The sequence below is a fragment of the Notolepis coatsorum genome, assembly GCF_963971535.1.
Source record: "Notolepis coatsorum genome assembly, chromosome: 20".
In the NCBI taxonomy this organism is placed as follows: Eukaryota; Metazoa; Chordata; class Actinopteri; order Aulopiformes; family Paralepididae; genus Notolepis; species Notolepis coatsorum.
Window position 1 is genome coordinate 60,302,448 of NC_140184.1, and position 18,691 is coordinate 60,321,138.

The following is an 18,691-nucleotide window of genomic DNA, read 5'->3' on the forward strand; positions in this document are numbered from 1 at the left end:
ACCTGGCAAAAACAATCTGATTATGTATAAAAACAGGAGTTTTACTGCTCATGAAGACTATAGTATGGCTAATTTGAAAGGAAATATGTATACTCCAACAGGGAAAAAAACGTTTAGTTCTACATACTTTCGTTCCTGCGCTATCCCATGCAAAAAAATCGTCCCGTTTCAAAATAATGCAGTTCCGTTTCCTGGAACACGAGATATGTGTTTTGTGCGCATATGTGCATTTCATGTGGGTTGCTCACCTGCCACCTATATTATTTCCAGGTCAAAGGTAACATGACCATAGTAGAATGATTCTCAAACCATGGGGGCGGGGTTCGGTAAAATAGACGTTACCTTTGTCGGCAGGTCCACCAAAACCCTGTCCACTCTTGCTCCGAAGTGTCTTGGGTCAGAACAATAAATAACGTTAGTTGGCCCTGGCAGCTCCCAACAGATAACGTTATCGTTACATCCAAACAGCCTGTTTGAAAATACTAGAATCCAACATAGTCTGGTGAAAACGCACCTTATTCTATGGATGGATCATCGCCGTTTGTCCTCTTCATAATAATCTCCAATAGTTCGCTCGTCTAGGCCAGGGGTTCCCAAAGTCGGGGTGCCGCCGCGGGGGGGTCGCCAGATGATTAAAAAAATAAATAAAAAAATGTCAAAGAGATTTTTTTTTTTTTTTTTTTTTTTATATATGCAGTCAGGCCACTGAACTTAGAAGCAGGCCAGGCCAGTGTTTCTAGTTGCACCAGCGCAATAGTTAGATAACCTAGGTGGGGAACAACCAGGAGATCACTGCAACTCACACAAGTTGGAGAACTATCTCTCTCTCTCTTTCTCTTGCTCACACACACACACACAAAGGGAGCCACATGTGATTGGTGCAGGCGGGACCCTTACAAAAAACTGCTAATCATTGACACATGCTAGCCTGTAATAATGCCCCCCAGAAAAATCTACTTTGCATTTGATATATTGCAAATATGTGCCATCACACACACTGGCATTTAAAGGGTTAGAATTATAAAATGAATGTGGTGTTATGATCAGGGCTGAAGTTGAATAAAATATTGTATTTATCAATTACAAAAAACTGAATCCATAAAAATCTGTGTTGTTGCTAATCATACATGCTAGCCTGTTTTTTAACAATAATTTGTGATTCCATCACAAACACTGGCATTTAAAGGGTACAAATAAAAAAAATCCTGCACCAGAATGCAGGAAATGAAGTCTTTGTAACAAAAACATTCCTGGTGGGGGACCCCCAGATCCCCTGCTTAAAAAGTGGCCTGACTGGGGCTATATTTTGCACTATATTTCCTGGCCTGAATGATTTCCCCAGTCCGGCCCTGGTTAAAAGCCTCCAATGCTTATTAGTGTGTGTGCGTTTGAACGTTTGCATGTTTCAACTAGGGATGCCCCGATTGATCGGCCGATAATCAGTATAAATATGCGATCGGTGAATTCCGATAATGAGTCATATTCGCAGATCGCGGAAACCGATCAAGCGGAGATCTCACTCGCTGTCTGTCTCAGACACACAGGACCTGCAAACTGCCGCTGCTCCTCCTCCCGTAGGCCCCGCCCGCACCCGTGTACAGTTTGTAAACACAGAGGACTGAGAGGAGGCTCCTCTGCTCGAGTCTATAGTGCATTCGACCATGAGCTAACGTTACTGTTTAAACAAAATTACCCAGTCAACTATTCACTTTTAGTAGGCATTGTCTAACGGTATTTAGCCGGCTAGCTACTGATGGCTCCTGATATCAACAAATGCTCCAGCAAGTCTAGTAGTCCATGTTGATACCTCCGTTAGCTCGCGTCAGCTGACGTTAGTTCACTGTTCAAAACCAAATGTCCCATTGAACTAAATAGTTCACGGAGGCGTTGTCTTAACGTCATCTAGTACAGTGGTTCTCAACTGGTCTAGCCTCGGGACCCAACATTTTCCTTAGTCATTAAGTCGCGACCCAAAATTTTGAACCACTATGATTTATGTAAAAAAAAAATGCAGTAATACGCAATCTTTCAAAACATGAAATAAACACAAAAAAGTGCAACAAAAGTGCAACTATTGCTAAAAACCCAATGAAATAAAAGAATAATAAATAATATATGCTTCTTAGCAGATTTCTTAGCTTAACATAACAGACCTAAATTTGGGGGAACTAATGGGATAACTGAGGTTGCAACAAAAGTGCAACTAGGGCTAAAACCAAATGAAATAAAATAATAATAAATAATATGCTTCTTAGCAGATTTCTTAGCTTAACATAACAGACCTACGTTTGGGGGAACTAATGGGATAACTGGGGTTGCAACAAAAGTGCAACTAAGGGCTAAAAACACAATGAAATACAATAATAATAAATAATATATCCTTCTTAGCAGACTTCTTAGCAGGGAACTAATGGGATAACTGGGGATGATGTTTGCTCCTGACAAGAGTCTCAAAGTCTGGGGTGATGGTAGACAAAGCAACTCTGAGGTCATGCTCAATGTCCAATCTGTTCCTCCGCTTTGTCTTCAGCTGGACCAGAGCTGAGAAGCCACTTTCACAAAGATAGGTAGTGAGAAAAAAAAAAGTAAAAAAAAGAAAAAGAAAAAAAAAATAATTTTTATTTATTTTTATTTTTTTACACACACTTCCGCGACCCACTCAAAATGGCCCCGCGACCCACTTTTGGGTCGCGACCCACCAGTTGAGAAACACTGATCTAGTAGATCTAGGTGTGTAGCTAGCAGTAGCTACAGATAGCTCCTGATATCAATGTCTTATAACATTGATTCAATGCGTATTTGAGCTGAGGGCTTGCTGAATGTGATATGACCAAAGCACAGTAACGTTATACCAATAGGGTCCAGCTGCAGCGCAGGAGAATCCTTGCTGGAGGCTACTAGAGTACACACAGACAGTGGAGCTGTTTGCAGATAGCGAGCATTTTGACTTGTTGTGTGGTGGCGATGTCTCGCAGATAATACAATTACAAGTCTAATTATATAATATATATAATAAAAAAAAGAATTATATAAAATAATATATATTTTTTTTAATCAACAACGATCGGTATCGGCCGATATGGCTCACGACGATCGGTGATCGGTATCGGTGGCAAAAAACGTGATCGGGGCATCCCTAGTTTCAACCATACATTTCCATTTATAAAAAAATTAAATAAACGAATGAATATTATTATTATTAATTAAAAAAATTTAATCTTTTACCTCCTATAATAGTGGGGGTCGCGGCTCTCTGACACAGTTTTTTTTGGGTCGCGGCCTGAAAAGTTTGGGAACCCCTGGTGTAGGCGATCGCCATTGCCGAACGTTAGTTGGCCCTAGTCTGGAGTGCTCTCAACTCTAGTGTCGGCGACTACCGCGGAGCGGTGAACAGATGTTACATGCAGGCATTAAAGCGTTCCGTCTCCAGACGGATTTCCGTCAATTTGATTGGGAGATCCGTCAATTTGATTCACAGTTTGACGGAATTGGCTACCTTGGTATAATATGATTTGTAGATGCATACAGATTGAAACAAAATTGAGCCAATCGGAGGCGCCAAATATCATGAAAAAGGGCATTTTTTCTATCACGGCCGCGCCAAGCAGTCATCACTCAGCGACTCGAGAGACAGGATTACGCTGCTCGCTCCGCGGTTGCAGCTGGAGGCTATTGGGCGAGTGACATTTGCGAGGTCTGAGAGGTCTGTCCGCCACATGGCAGGGTAGGGCTGGGCGATATGCCCTAAATATGATATCACGATATTTTCTGACCTTTCGGCGATACACGATACACATCACAATGTTTTTCCTTTTTCCCCAAACAATTCATTATGAGGCTTACCAAGACAGTATTTGAGTTTGCAAGCTAACATTAAAGACAAAAGACTCATGCATTTAACATTTTTATATTATATATTAGATTTAGATTATTGCATTCTTAGATTATATATTTAGCATTTTAGCCTTTCGTTTTTTTAAATTATATATTAGATTTAGATTATTAGATTATATATTGTAACTTAGCAAATGACCTCAATACCTTCTATGCAAGGTTTGATGCTGGTAATAACAGCACCAGCCCACAAGCCACGGCAATGGGGGGGGGCTGCTGCTGATGGAGACTCAGTGTTCAGGGTAACAGAGCATGAGGTGAGGCGGACCTTTAAAAAAAGTGAATATCAGGAAGGCAGCAGGACCGGACGGCATCCCCGGCCGCGTCCTAAAAGTCTGTGCCGACCAACTGGCCCCGGTATTCACTGACATATTTAACCTGTCCTTAGAACAGGCTGTCATCCCCACCTGCCTGAAGAAGTCCACTATTATCCCTGTACCCAAAAAATCCAAGCCTGCTTGCCTCAACGACTACCGCCCTGTAGCTCTCACCTCCATAGCCATGAAGTGCTTTGAGAAGCTAGTAAAGGGCTACATCTGCTCCTCCCTCCCCATCAACATGGACCCCCTGCAATTTGCATACCGCCCCAACAGGTCCACGGAGGACGCCATAGCCCATGTGCTGCACACAGCAGCATCACACCTGGACAAGAGGAAGGGGAACTATGTGAGAATGCTATTCATCGACTACAGCTCGGCATTCAATACCATAGTCCCCTCCAAACTCATAGCCAAGCTCATGGACCTGGGCTTGAACTATGACCTCTGCCAGTGGGTCTTGGACTTCCTGACGGGCAGACCCCAGGTGGTGAGAGCAGGCAACTGCACCTCCTCATCCATCACCCTCAACATAGGGGCCCCCCAGGGCTGTGTTCTGAGTCCCCTCCTCTACTCCCTGTACACACACGACAGTGTGGCTCAGCGGAGTAGCAACACAATCATCAAATTTGCTGACGACACAGTGGTGGTGGGCCTGATCTCTGCCAACGACGAGAGGGCCTACCTGGAAGAGGTCAAGGTCCTGGCGGGATGGTGCCAGGAAAACAGCCTCTCCCTGAACGTCAGCAAAACAAAGGAGATGATTGTGGACTTCAGGAGGTCGGGGGTCAAGGACTACAGCCCCCTCAGCATCGACGGGGCACCGGTTGAGAGAGTCAACAGCTTTAACTACCTCGGAGCCTACATATCCGAGGACTTGACATGGACCACACACATTGACAGTGTTGTGAAGAAGGCACGACAACGCCTCTACTTCCTCAGGCGCCTAAGGAAGTTCCAAGTCAGTCAGAAGATCCTTAAGAACTTCTACTCATGTACAATAGAGAGCATCCTGACTGGCAACATCACCTCCTGGTTTGGGAATAGCACTGCACAAGACCGAAGCAGACTACAAAGAGTGACACGTTCAGCCGAACGCACAATCGGAGGGGACTCCCCACCCTCCAGAACATTTACAACAAGCGGTGCAGGGGCAAGGCTAAGAGAATCATTAAAGACTCCAGTCACCCGAACAACTGCCTCTTTGAACTGCTGCGGTCAGGCAAGCGATACCGGAGTCAAGGCGAGCACAGAAAGACTCAGAAGAAGCTTCTATCCCCAGGCCATCAGGCTGCTTAACGAACAATGAACACTACACAACAACAACCATCAAACGCACATAGCACACACATCCACACGCACACACTCACTTTAAACAAACACACTGTAGCACCCACTCCCCACACTTTATATTTATTGATGAAGGATTGCACTACAACTCGTACACCTTACTGTAAATTGTACCTCATCCCATTTCTGCTTTGCACTATATAATATTGTACATTAGTACACTGCATAGTATTGTATATTATATGGTAACTCAGTTACGTCTATTCTGCATCGAACATTGTACATATGTCTATACTGAACACTGTGACCTCATTTTCTACTTCTAATTTACATGCTATACTATGTTATTTGATACTATCTTGTCTAGCACAGTCTCTGGAGCGTAACAGTAAGAAGCATTTTGTATGAAAGTATTCTGTACTTCTGTATGACAACTATTAAAGAAACTTGAAACTATTTATTACTATGTATACATTTATTATTTGAACGGCTTAAGGCTATATCTGTACTTGATGTTTGTTTGTTGTGTTGCATACTTGAAATAAACTTCAATCAAATCAATACCCCCCCCCCCTCTTAAAAACAAAAACCTGTGTTTAACCTAGCCATCTATAAAACATCATGCTAAAACTGTGAAACAAATGTCCTACTCCCCTAAAGAATGAAATGCATAGCAAACATGACTCGGTTATCCAATAGTGCTGCTGCTTTTTATTTTGTTAAAATCTTTTGGTCAATAAGACTAAAAGACTACAATATGACTACAACAGTTTCATGACGGCTTCCTGTCCTCGCCGGAAGTGCGTCGGATACCTAAGTTAACTTAACGTTAAATGTTCAACAACAGAACAGATTGTTGCTAATTAAACACTTCATGGAAACGGAGTAACGTTAACGTTATGTCGAGTTCATACGTGTAGTGTGAACTCGACATAACATTAACATTACTCCGTGTCCACTCTTGCGTCGCAGATGGGTGGTACACTATGTTAGCTCTGTAGCTAATCCGCTCATAGACTAATTTACCGGTAGCAGTACTGTTAACGTCGGAGTTTATCAATACTTCTGGGTTTCGGGGGCATCCCTAGCACCGAGCCACCGCCTCTCTGTCTCTGGCTAGGTGTGTGCGCTTGCGTGCGTGTATGTGTGTGTAGATGACGTAATTTGGGCAAGTGTGTGTGTGACTGACTTTTTTTTCTGCGAAAGGGAGAGGAAAGCATTTAGCACTGCGCTTGTAAGTCTCCTCTCAGCCGCGGCGGCCTCTAACGTGAGGGCAAAACATCACGATATCCACGATACATTTAAAAAGTATCGTTAATGAACTGTACCCCGATATTTATATAATATCGTCATATCGCCCAGCCCTATGGCAAGGTAACAAAATAGTCATGTAAAATAATTTAAAAATAACAAAGGATGAGCGGCACCACTCAACAAAAAGTTTCGAGAGGAATGGAAGTTTGAAGATAGCGGTGTTTCAAGAGACTGGCTAGGCTACTGGGGGCTGTAGTGGTGAGTTAACTTGTTCAGTGTGCCGCAACTATGTCAAAAAGAAAAACAGAAACAACACATTTGTCATTGTCGTGTTAACAGTTACTTCACAGTACAAATACGTGAGTCCCCTGTTGTGGTTGTGAGTATCCTTTATTAGCTTAACTCTGTAGCAACATCACACAGGTGTATCTGTGTAGACAGTCTCCTCCCCACAGTATATTCTCTCCCCACCGTATGTATCTTTTTTCTACCACCCCCTCCTCCTAATGTACAGTCTCCTCCCCATCATAATGTATATAATCTCTGTCAGGATCTATGGGTAACATTACTGCATATTTGCATATCATATGTCACAAATGTAACATTACTATATACCTGTAGTATTTCATGCATGTCCCTATGCCATAAATGTCATGATGTCAATGTTGTGTAATATCATAAATGTCACTATGAATTGAAAATGGGGGACCCTGATTATGTAAACAAGACAAACGTCTTTCTCTGGTCTGCATCCCCTTAACAATTGTGTGTATTGAGCCGTACTGTATTGCACCCATTCTGCAATCTGTTAAATATTGATTGATTGAACATTTTATTAACAGATTGCAGAATGGGTACAATACAGTACAGCTCAATACACACAATTGTTAAGGGGATGCAGACCAGAGAAATACTTTGTGATCTTGTTTGTGATCAGCGTCCCCCATTTTCAATTCATCATAACATATATGACACACATGACATACAGATAGACAATACTGCTACATCTATACATTTATGACATACCAGATTTACAAATACAGTATTGTTTGCGATACAAAAATAGTCTAAAAAAGAGAGTATATACATTTGATGAAGAAACTGTGCATTGGAGGAGGTTGGGTAGGTGGGGTGGGGGGACTGTACATTGGAGGTGGTTGGGTGGGGGGGGGGGGGTAACTGTACATTGGATTATCGACGAAACCTTACTTGGTCCCAAGAAGAGGGTCTTGTGTATTAAATAAAGTTTTCATTCATTCATTCACTCTGAATCTGGTAAATCCAGTAGCAATACACACAATTGTTAAGGGGATGCAGACCAGAGAAAGATGTTTGTCTTGTTTACATCATCAGGGTCCCCCATTTTCAATTCATAGTGACATTTATGACATACACAACATGCATGACATTTGACATAGGGACATACATGACTTACAGGTATATAGTACTGTTACATTTGTCACATATACGATATGCAAATATACAGTACTGTTACCCTGAGATCCTAACAGTAAATATATACATATGATGAGGAGGAGACTGTACATTAGGAGGGGGTGGGCCGGTGGTAAAAAATATATACAAACGGTGGGGAGGAGACTGTCCATTGTTGTTGTGGCATAATTGCGAAACGTGTTTAGTCCCTTGTTTGTATGATAACAAGCCGTTTAGTTCATGGTTCAAAGTAATGGGAAAAGGGTGCTAGCTCGCCATCAATCAGAACTTAGCCACAAGACTTGCATTCACGCTCTCCAGCACACAGCCTCCCTGCCTGGCACAACAACCACAACAGTAGGGTCTATAGTCAGTCAGGACAGTAGGCTCTACAAGTAGGCTCCCTTAAAACGCTAACGCTATTTAAAAAAAAAAAAAACAGTGGAGGTTAAAATAAGAATATGACTTGGCCTGAAAAAATTCAGTCAGGAGAATTTGTTTTGCTTTAAACCCAGTACATGCTCGGCCGGTTTGACTATAGTACTATTTTTATGATTGACCAGAAGTGCTGAGTCCAATGTAGTCTGGTGAAAACGCACCTTATCATCCATAAGTGTGATCGTTTTGTCCTCTTCATAATAATCTCCAATAGTTCGCTCGCCATTGCATAGACAGTCCGCAGGCTAGTGGCTATGACTCTGGCCAGCAGTGAGTGAGCACCCTTCCCCATAGTAAACTAGTCCAGTTCAAAAGGTAGGCGATACTGCCACCTATCGGGATTCGATCCGCACAGTAATTTTTTTTTTCATGTATACGGTCACGTGTTATCCCGGATCGGGGTTATTCCAAAAAGAATATTCCAATTGTCTGATCGCGATTTCCAGTATTGATGTCCATCGGGTCCCTGACATGAAGTGGCACAAGATATTCACTTGGCTTGGTCTAAATTCTCCGCCCCCGGACGACATTAGATGTGACACACAGTCTGGAACAGGCTTTCAAAGGGTAGGCGATACTGCCACCTAGCAGGATATGGCCGGTATTGCACTCTCAGGGTCTCAGTATGGCTTTCAACAGTATCATGGAGGTCCGTGAGACTGTATAGAATAATAAAAAAAAAAATAAAAAAAAATAGGAAAAACCGGTAAACACTCAATGGTTGTGGCGCTCAACGGTTGCCGAGATAACCCGACTATAGTCGTGGTTGGCCGTGAATGAGTTAACAGACTTATGCTACCTAGCTAGCGAGCTGTACCCAGCATGCCGTTCAGCAGTGTAACAGTTAATAGGGTCCCCTCTCAATACACTACACAGTGTATGTGCCGGTAAAAACAAGGGGAAATATATTTTTGAGACAAAAAGATATTTGCCTAAACAAATATATATTTTATGAAATAATTTCACAACTATTTGAATGTTCAAAAATCAATGCCCATTCCTACTATCTACACAACTATCTACAGTTTCAGTGGATGGGGTGAAGTGACTCATTCGTATGAGATAAAGATTGGCACAGTTTAAGAAATCCAAGAAAATAAAAAAGAAGCAACACTGATAACGTGTTTCGATGTTTAAACGAATTTAAATGCATGTTGAAACTGTGTGTTTACGCATGTTTGTATGTTGGTCCATGCAGGCCTCCTCTTTCCCCTGTGTGGTGCTGTACGTGATGGACACGTCACGCTGTGTCAACCCTGTCACCTTCATGTCCAACATGCTGTACGCCTGCAGGTGAGGATCGAAACACGGCATCGCCAGTATGAGGGATGTGATGGAACCACCCCTTGTGTGTGATGTTTCTTGACACCACATGTGAGGCAAAAAACGCATTTGGTGTGCCTTCATTTGAAATAATATAAAACACAACGTGTTTCTTTCACAAAGCCACTTTCATTCAGGCTTTCTCACAGAAAATGCCTTTGAATGGAATTACACCACATTAACAAATGTTGACAGTAGGGCTGTCTTAAATACTTCGAAGCTTCGTTCGATGGGCATGGGATTCGAATATGAAAATAAAATACGATTATTAAAAAAAAATATATATATACCGGTATATTAATGTGTTTTTTTTTTTAATCAACTCTGCCTCTCTTTGTTAATTACAACAAGCAATGCTGTTTGTTATTTAAGATGAGGTCGGACTCGGCACTGACAGATTTGTGTTCATTGTGCTGCTTTTTTTAAAGCCTCAAATGACGGCTTACAATATTTCATGAAAGCAAAGTGTTTTGTTTGTCTAAGATTTAAAAAGGTTTAAACTTTACAGCACTGACGAAGTTGAACAAAGTGCTGTACAAGTCCCACAACATAAAAATATATATATATATTTAAAAAAATATATATTTTTATTTCGAAGCTTCGAATTAAAATGGAATCTCGGCCCCCGAAGCTTCGAATTCCACACAAAAAAATCGAAGGTCAGCCCAAGTCTTTCTGGGAAACTGGACCAAAAGTAAAGCGCATGTGTTGAAATGCTGCTCTGGGACCGGGGTGTGTGTTGAAATGCTCCTCTGGTAGTGGAAGGGGGAGGTGTTGAAATGATCCTCTGGTAGTGTGTGTGTTGAAATGCTCTGGGAGTGTGTGTGTGTTAAAATGCTCTGGAAATGCGCTGGGTTAAAAAAAAAATGAATCGATCTTGATTTGAATTATCGATTAATAAAATCCCAAGATCCATCTTAAAAATATATATACATTTATTTATTAATTATATTTTTTCATCCCCCAATTTAGTCATGCTGATTCCCTTCCTGGTCGTTGCGTGCATTGCCCCACTGTCGGTCTGGGGAGGGTGTAGACCAGGGATCTGCAATTATGTTTGGCCTCGGGATAGGCATTTTCCATTGGTTCTCCCAGCCCACGTGACCATTTCTAGAATTTCCATTGGCTATAGTGACAGACATAGATAATGATTGTGGAAAAACAACAAATCTACGAAACCACTTACTGAGACATCACCCAGACATGACATGCAAAAGCCAATGTTCCAATAAAATGTACATTCATGTAACTGATTGAGTCAATTCTTAATGTAAACATTGATATTTTTAACAATGCAACATGTTAGATGGTTCCTTGAACCATTGAATCGGAAATCGAATCGAATCGGGACCTTGTGAATCGGAATGAAATCGTTTTGGCAAATCTGCGGCAATACCCATCCCTAGTGTGTGTGTGTGTGTGTGTGTGTGAAATTCTGTGTGTTGAAATGCTTCTCTGGAAGTGTGCTCTCTCACTCACAGCAGCCTTGTATTTTCTCTCTCCTCTCAGCATTCTCTACAAGACCAAGCTACCCTTCATAGTCGTCATGAATAAGGTACCAAACTAATTGAAGACATCATTATAATAATCACTACGTTTGTATCTTGTGACAACATTAAAGGGGCATTTGGCCAATTCTGAACCCGAATCCTATGGTGTTGTGAGGAGGACGTGTCACAAGTGGACATACACATGTTCTGTGTCTCAAGACGGAGAGCAGACCTCTGATGAGCTGCAAATGCAATTTTCAACTATTTTCAACTGGAGTAGGCACGACTTGAGGAAGGTTGAGGAAATGGCGTCTGCAGTTCACTAGAGGTCTACTCTCCACCAGTTGACGTCATCCAATTCGAGTTTTTTAGGCGGCAGATGTGGCCTATTATCACATGTCCTCATAACGGAACCATAGGATTCAGTAAAAAATTTCAAAATACCCCATTATCATTATTTTTGGTCTTACTGTAGACTGCAAGGTGCTTTAAAAAAAGATTTAAACACTGGATGGATATGTGTAATATAGAAGTGTAATTCAGGCTCTCTTGCACAGAAAAGGGAGATGGAATTAAAATCCTTTTATTAATCGGTATGCTTTCCACTGCGGACCTTGCAGGGTCTTTTTAAGGGTTCAGTTCAGACATTACATGTAAATAAACATTAATTAATCATGAAATGGAAATTAATTAGGTCTGTTTAATATGTATTGTATGTATGAGGGGTGAACTGCTGTTAACCCTGACTCTAGGTAAAGTGTAAGTTCAGAATTCTTTACCCCTAGCCTTATTTCCTACTTACCAATGATGTTGATTGGTAGAGTTCTTTCTCAGCACAATCCATGCATTTCTTCACTGGATGTCCTAGCCGCTGAACTAATGTAGAGTTAATGGGGCCACTGTAAAAAGCACTTACACATAATCAAATAAACTGCTTTGCTTTAGGTGCACTGTAGAATGGGCTTCAGCATTTATTTCAGGGCTTGTACAGACTGAAGTGTGGCCCCATTGACTGTGCATTAGTTGTGTAGCTAACTAGCTGGAGCTGCTGGTATTCAGTATGAAGAACAGCATGGGTTGTGCTGAGAAATAACTACCAGTCACCATCATTGGTAAGGAGGAGATGGGGAGAGGGATCTTAACTTTATATTAAGTTTAATGAACTTATTGTGTGTTTAGCAGTGTCTATGACAGACATAGACCACAGCTTTGATTTGTTTATGTAGACAGACATCATAGACCACAGCTTTGATTTGTTTATGTAGACAGACATCATAGACCACAGCTTTGATTTGTTTATGTAGACGGACATCATAGACCACAGCTTTGATTTGTTTATGTAGACAGACATCATAGACCACAGCTTTGATTTGTTTATGTAGACAGACATCCTAGACCACAGCTTTGATTTGTTTATGTAGACAGACATCATAGACCACAGCTTTGATGTATTCATGTAGACGGACATCATAGACCACAGCTTTGATGTATTCATGTAGACGGACATCATAGACCACAGATTTGATGTATTCATGTAGACGGACATCATAGACCACAGCTTTGCGGTGGAGTGGATGCAAGACTTTGAGGTGTTCCAGGATGCTCTGAACCAGGAGACGTCCTACGTCAGCAACCTGACCCGCTCCATGAGCCTGGTGCTGGACGAGTTCTACACAAACCTACGGGTAGGACCCTTCCTCTGTGTGTGTGTGTTTTTTTCAACTTGGCTGCAGCTCACTAAGCTATGAGTCAATGAAATGAGGCACCTACTCGACAAATGAAGAATTTTGCCCAAAACATTTATGTCCTTTCAAAGTAATTTATTTGGCTGCTTTTGAGCACATGTTTCGACTGTTGTACTTTTGCACCATGTGATTGAATTGAAACCAGGAGAGCAGCAGCCAAGCGCCAAGAAAACACAACTCAAGTCCATAGCAGTCCAGCCTGTCCAGTTAATGGGATTTTGGTTGGAGTCAATTGGTATGATAACAAATCATAGAACATTTATAAAAAATATCCTTTCATGTTGCTTGATTGGTTGAATACAATATACCTGCAGGGATCTGTCTTTGTGGTATTGGTCCAGACACAAATTGACAAGACGGTAGTACATTTAATTGACTCTGTATACAAGGACACCAGGACCTCATACAGTGCAAAGAGGCAGTGCAAGAAGCACGATGAAGTCTACAGTAGGCTACTGTGACCACTAGGGGTGTAACTGTACGTGTATTCGTCCGGCGACTTCATGGTATGGACGTCACGGATCGGTACATCCAGCCATACGACGAATACGTCTCATACCACTAGGTGAAACTAGGGTTGCACATTTTACAAATGTATGCTCAATATCTTTACTTTACACTGGCTTACTAACGGTCTTAACACAGAAGGTCATTTATTTAACGTTGAATATCAAGCTTGAATTGCCACATTTAGATGATTAATAAAACGTTGAAGCTTGTAAATTCATGATGACAAGCCGACAGAACAAATTAACAACCGCGCACTGGGCTGTTTCTCCCCTCCTCCCCTCCCCCTTACTACAGGTGTCCCTGAAACAAAACAATGAATGAATGATATGTTTGTAACACATCAGGGTCATTACAATAGGCTGAACATAAAAAAAAAATAAAAAAAATCCTTCGCTTTTTCTCCTGTTTTTTTCTCCCAACCCAATTTAGTCGTGCCAATTCCCCCCTCCCCTGTCTTGATCATTGCTCGCATGTGCCCCCCACTGGTCGGTCGTAGGGAGGGTTGAAGAATCTATCGCATGTTCCCTCCGATACATGCAGAGTCAGCCAGCTACTTCTTTTCACCTGCCAGCGCGGACTTTCATTGGCGAGGTGTAACGTGTGGGAGGCTCACACTACCCTCGACATCTCCTGTCCTTGCTGTGCAGGCGCTCTGACCGACCTGTAGGAGTCACTGTTTACAACGACCAGATTACCACCCATCGACTCCCCTCCCGCTGACTCTGCCAATTGAGTCAGTATTACGGCCGGCCCAAGCCAGAGGCAACGCTGACAGCCGGATTCGATACCGGTGTTTCACGCGTTGGTGACGAGCGCTTAGACCGCTGCGCCACCCAGCCGCTAATGTTCATTGTTTTCAACATACTTTTGCTGATCTGGATTGGTCCTCGTGAGTTCCTCTCCAGTCAAGCTGCGGTGTTTAAATCCAAAATATTGATAAATTCTCTGCCATTGTTGTGTAACATGGCATCTCTTCTCTAGAGTCTTCTTTCTCTGCTTCACGTGAAGTTAAATCTACTCTAGAAGTGAAACTGAAACTTAAAAAGCATACACCGGTGGGGGCAGTAGGCAATTAATTTACTCAAGTGGATTCCTGAACACAGAATGACAGCATTATCACTGACTGATTACCGCGACACGCCTAGGTGGAACTAAGTATAACTTAATAAAAAAGTATTATATTTAATAATAATAATTATTATAAATATATAATTCATACATATTTTTTTCCTGTTGTACCGAACTGTGACCCCAAAACCGAGGTACAGACCGAACCGTGGCTTCTAAGATAAGATACAGACCGAATCGTGGCTTCTAAGATAAGATGATCCTAAAGAAATTAGTAGTAAGTAATAGTCCTCTATTTTGTACACAAATTGATCAGTTGAATTTATCGATAAAATTGTGTTTCCCTCATGCAGAAGGGCCTCTTTTTAACATTGTACTTACCAGGGCGGCTAGGTGGTGCAGTGGGCAAGGCACTCACCACCAATGCTGGAGATGCTGGGTTCGAGCCCAGCTCTCCACATTGTTTTCAGTTTGGCTGGTCGTCCATACTAATACAATTGGCAGTATTAGGGGGAGGGAAAACTGAGGGGTGGGGATCGGAAGTTGTGGACAGCGACTCCTACAGGTCGGTTGGTGCGCCTGCGCAGTAGAATCAAGAAGCGATGGGGGCGGCGCCCCTCCAAAGCGCAGACCCCTGACGCTGAAAGATTGCGCCGCGCAGGTGAAAAGATGCGACGGCTGCTACCTCGAGTATCGGAGGGGACTCGTGCCATGTATGGCTTCGTCGACATTGCAGCCGGCTTGTGGGAGGCAAGAAACGGCGTTCGAGACAGGGGAGGGTTGAATTGGACGATACGAAATTGGGATGGGAGAAAAATAGAAAATGGGAGAAAAAGTGGATAAAAAAATAAAACATTGTACTTACCAGAGATGTGCTTACTATTTTTTAGGCCTGAGCCCAAACGTTCGAAGAATTATGGCAGGAGACTTATTTTACAAAAAATAGTGAGTCGAGGGCGGAAGTGGCAATTTTTCAAAGTAAAATACCCGGAAGACTAATGAAAATAAAATACCTTTCCTTTTAAACAACTTTATTCTTTCTTTGCGGCCCGGTACCAAATGATCCATTCCACGGCCAGATACCGGTCCGCGACCCGATGGTTGGGACCTCTGCTATAGAGTCTTCTCTCTATACTCCGTTATGCACAAGTTTACAGACTTTCGGAGCACATACTGGAGTAGATTACTCAATGCGACTGCCAGCCAGCTTTAATACTGTCAGACAATCTAACAATAATTAACACATTTACAAGTCGTATAAAGTTTTGCAAATAAGGAGACATATAGAGAACATTTCAAAGCACTCAACATTGCCAATATCTCCATTTCAACTTATTTCTGAATTGCGCACCATTTTCTCGACTACTGAGCCAGAAAAAGTATTTAGGAGCAAATTGTTTGCATGATTTAAAACTATTGTTCGAACGTCCGTTCAAAAAACCCTGGCGAAGTTCGAATCCCAAAAACAGGCTTCGGGGACAGCTCTACTATTTTTAAGGATATAGAACTCATTCAGCATGGAAAAAAGCATACAAATCTACTAATAAGTCATGGAGATCAAATGGACTGATTTATCTGTACTTTCACCTGTTTCACTTTCACCTGTGTTGGAAGGGTGATGATTTATATTATCTTTGAAACCTCTGGGGCTAGACTTAAAGGAACACGGCAACATTATGGGAAATGTGCTTACCGTCTTCTCCAGAAACCCACCCCACCCAGAACTCAACTGTGTTGGGAATGTTCTGATGGAGAGTCCACTGTGTACGCTAAAGAAATCCATCAGAAATGTATTAAGGGATGTTGGTCTCAGCTTAGCTAGCAGGAGAGACAAAATGTTACTACTTATGAGGTCCCAAAGACCTCTGAATGAATATACATCTATTCGATTTTGTTCATAGGAATTCATCTGGGTGCTAATAATTGTGACATGCATGTTTTTGAGAGATTATTATTGCTTGATATGTTGAAGAAAGTGATGTTCTTTGAACTGTTGTAACTCAATTTAAAGGTTAGATGTTTCTTCTATTTTGATTATAAGAAAGCTGATGAAAAACAATGGCATTCTTTCACTGGCTTATTTTTTTTGTTAGTTTACCTTAGGGTGCTAATGAATCACAAGAGCACTGTATACAGAAGAGGCTGAGGCCATGTCCACACAGATGTATCTAAAAACACATTTTCACCCCTCTGTTTTAAAGATTACTGTCCACACCAACAACAACACAATGATGTCCACATGAACTGACCCGATGGCTGCAGGGATCTCTCAAAAAATCTCCTGTCTTTCGTCATTTAAAAAATATGAATGTAAAGACATTTTAAAAAATATCTGTAAATGTGTGGACATGGTCTGAGATGCTGAAATAAATTGGCATAATAGGAACATTCTGAGGATGTCGGATCAGTCCTGGATCTGTACTTATCAAGCAAGTGCTGAGCTGAGACCAGATTGGCTCATAGGTCACAGTGAGGGTGTATATGGTCATGTAACCTGAGCAATAAACCTAGAACAGTACTCCTAATCTTTTTCATTAATTGTTTTAATTTCAAAAAAGTTTTCCGTAAAAAACTAAATTGTCTCAAGAAATAAGTGCGTGCCACAAATGTACAAAATAAAAGTCTTTCCTGTTTTAGACGTTGCTCTTTTATTTTGAAACCCCCCCCCGAAAGTATTATCGTTGTTTTCGCTAGCGGAACAACTTGTGTCGTCCGGTTCTGTGCTTTTGAGCTAACGCTAGTTTTCCAAAGGAGAGGAGAGAGATACCGCGGCTCGCATCCGCAAAATGCAGCTACAGGCAATCGATGTCAGAGGAAGAGCTGCTGATTTTAATCGGCAGGAGAGAGAGCGTGTCAAAGCCGTATATATGGTGCGGTCGTAGGCACGAACTACCTGTTGTATTACATTAATTGATTGATGTTTAACTTGTCCTTGTGTCCAGTCCTTTTCGACTAGCCCCACCCGTTCATTGTAAACAATGATGCATGTAATTGTATTAACACATTCGGGGCCATTGTGGCCCGTCTAATCCCACTCTATGAGGCCAGCTTTTCATTACAAGTTTTCACTGTGCGTGAGGTTGTTTGTAGAGCTAAATCTATATTTTATATTATTGCTATGTGTCCATTAGGGGTGTAAAGGTATCCGTACCGAACCGTTTCAGTACTGGACCTAAGGTTCAGTACAGCTGTGTACCGAATGAATACAACGGTATGTTAACCACTAACAACCGCCCACCGGGGGCTGTTTCTTTCACAATCTAATATAATAATTCTTACATTTTTTATTTAACAAATCGATTATTAATTTCAATATAGAATATTTGTTGACAGCCCTACAAGTACAATTAGTTACTGCACACTACATCACCCCTGAGTGGAACATAAAAAGCCAAACTTTCCCCCACTGTACCGAAAACCCGTACCGAACCGTGACATCAAAACCGAGGTACGTACCGAACCGTGGTTTTTGTGTACCGTTACACCCCTAGTGTCCATTGTCAATTGACACTGACAGTATAAACCTTCACTTCAATATGCCATAAAGATTTTTTTTTTTCATCAATACTTTCCCGTTTTATAGCGTTGTGAATATGAACTATATACCGCAATGGTCTGGGGTAATTCCTGCAAAGCTAGTTATAGGGCGCTAAGCTAATAACGTTAAATCGATTGGCGTTTCGGCCCTACACAAGCTAGAGTTAAAAATCTAAATGCATATGATCGGTATCATGTTCCACCATGAATGCATGAGGGGGGCGGGGGAAGTCGTTTCTGATTATTGATTACCAATAACGGCATTCGTTATTGCAACATCATACGCTGACCGGGTGGATGGCTATGAGAACAAGGCCGATCAGACTGAAATTGACGTCAAATCGCTCTTACCTGTGGTCGGTTGGAGTCCAAAAAGAATTTCCCAGTTATT

The 18,691-nt window shown here is 41.8% G+C and overlaps 1 protein-coding gene across 1 annotated transcript in view; it reads left to right on the forward strand.

Moving 5' to 3' along the window:
- The window catches only part of gpn1 (GPN-loop GTPase 1), a 72,926-nt gene that overhangs the window by 25,968 nt on the left and 28,267 nt on the right, over positions 1-18,691 (forward strand). Inside the window, exons 6-8 of the mRNA XM_084337266.1 lie at positions 9,826-9,920; positions 11,460-11,505; positions 12,979-13,125. Of these exons, the coding sequence (XP_084193392.1) occupies positions 9,826-9,920; positions 11,460-11,505; positions 12,979-13,125 (288 nt within the window). The remainder of the gene's footprint in view (positions 1-9,825; positions 9,921-11,459; positions 11,506-12,978; positions 13,126-18,691) is intronic.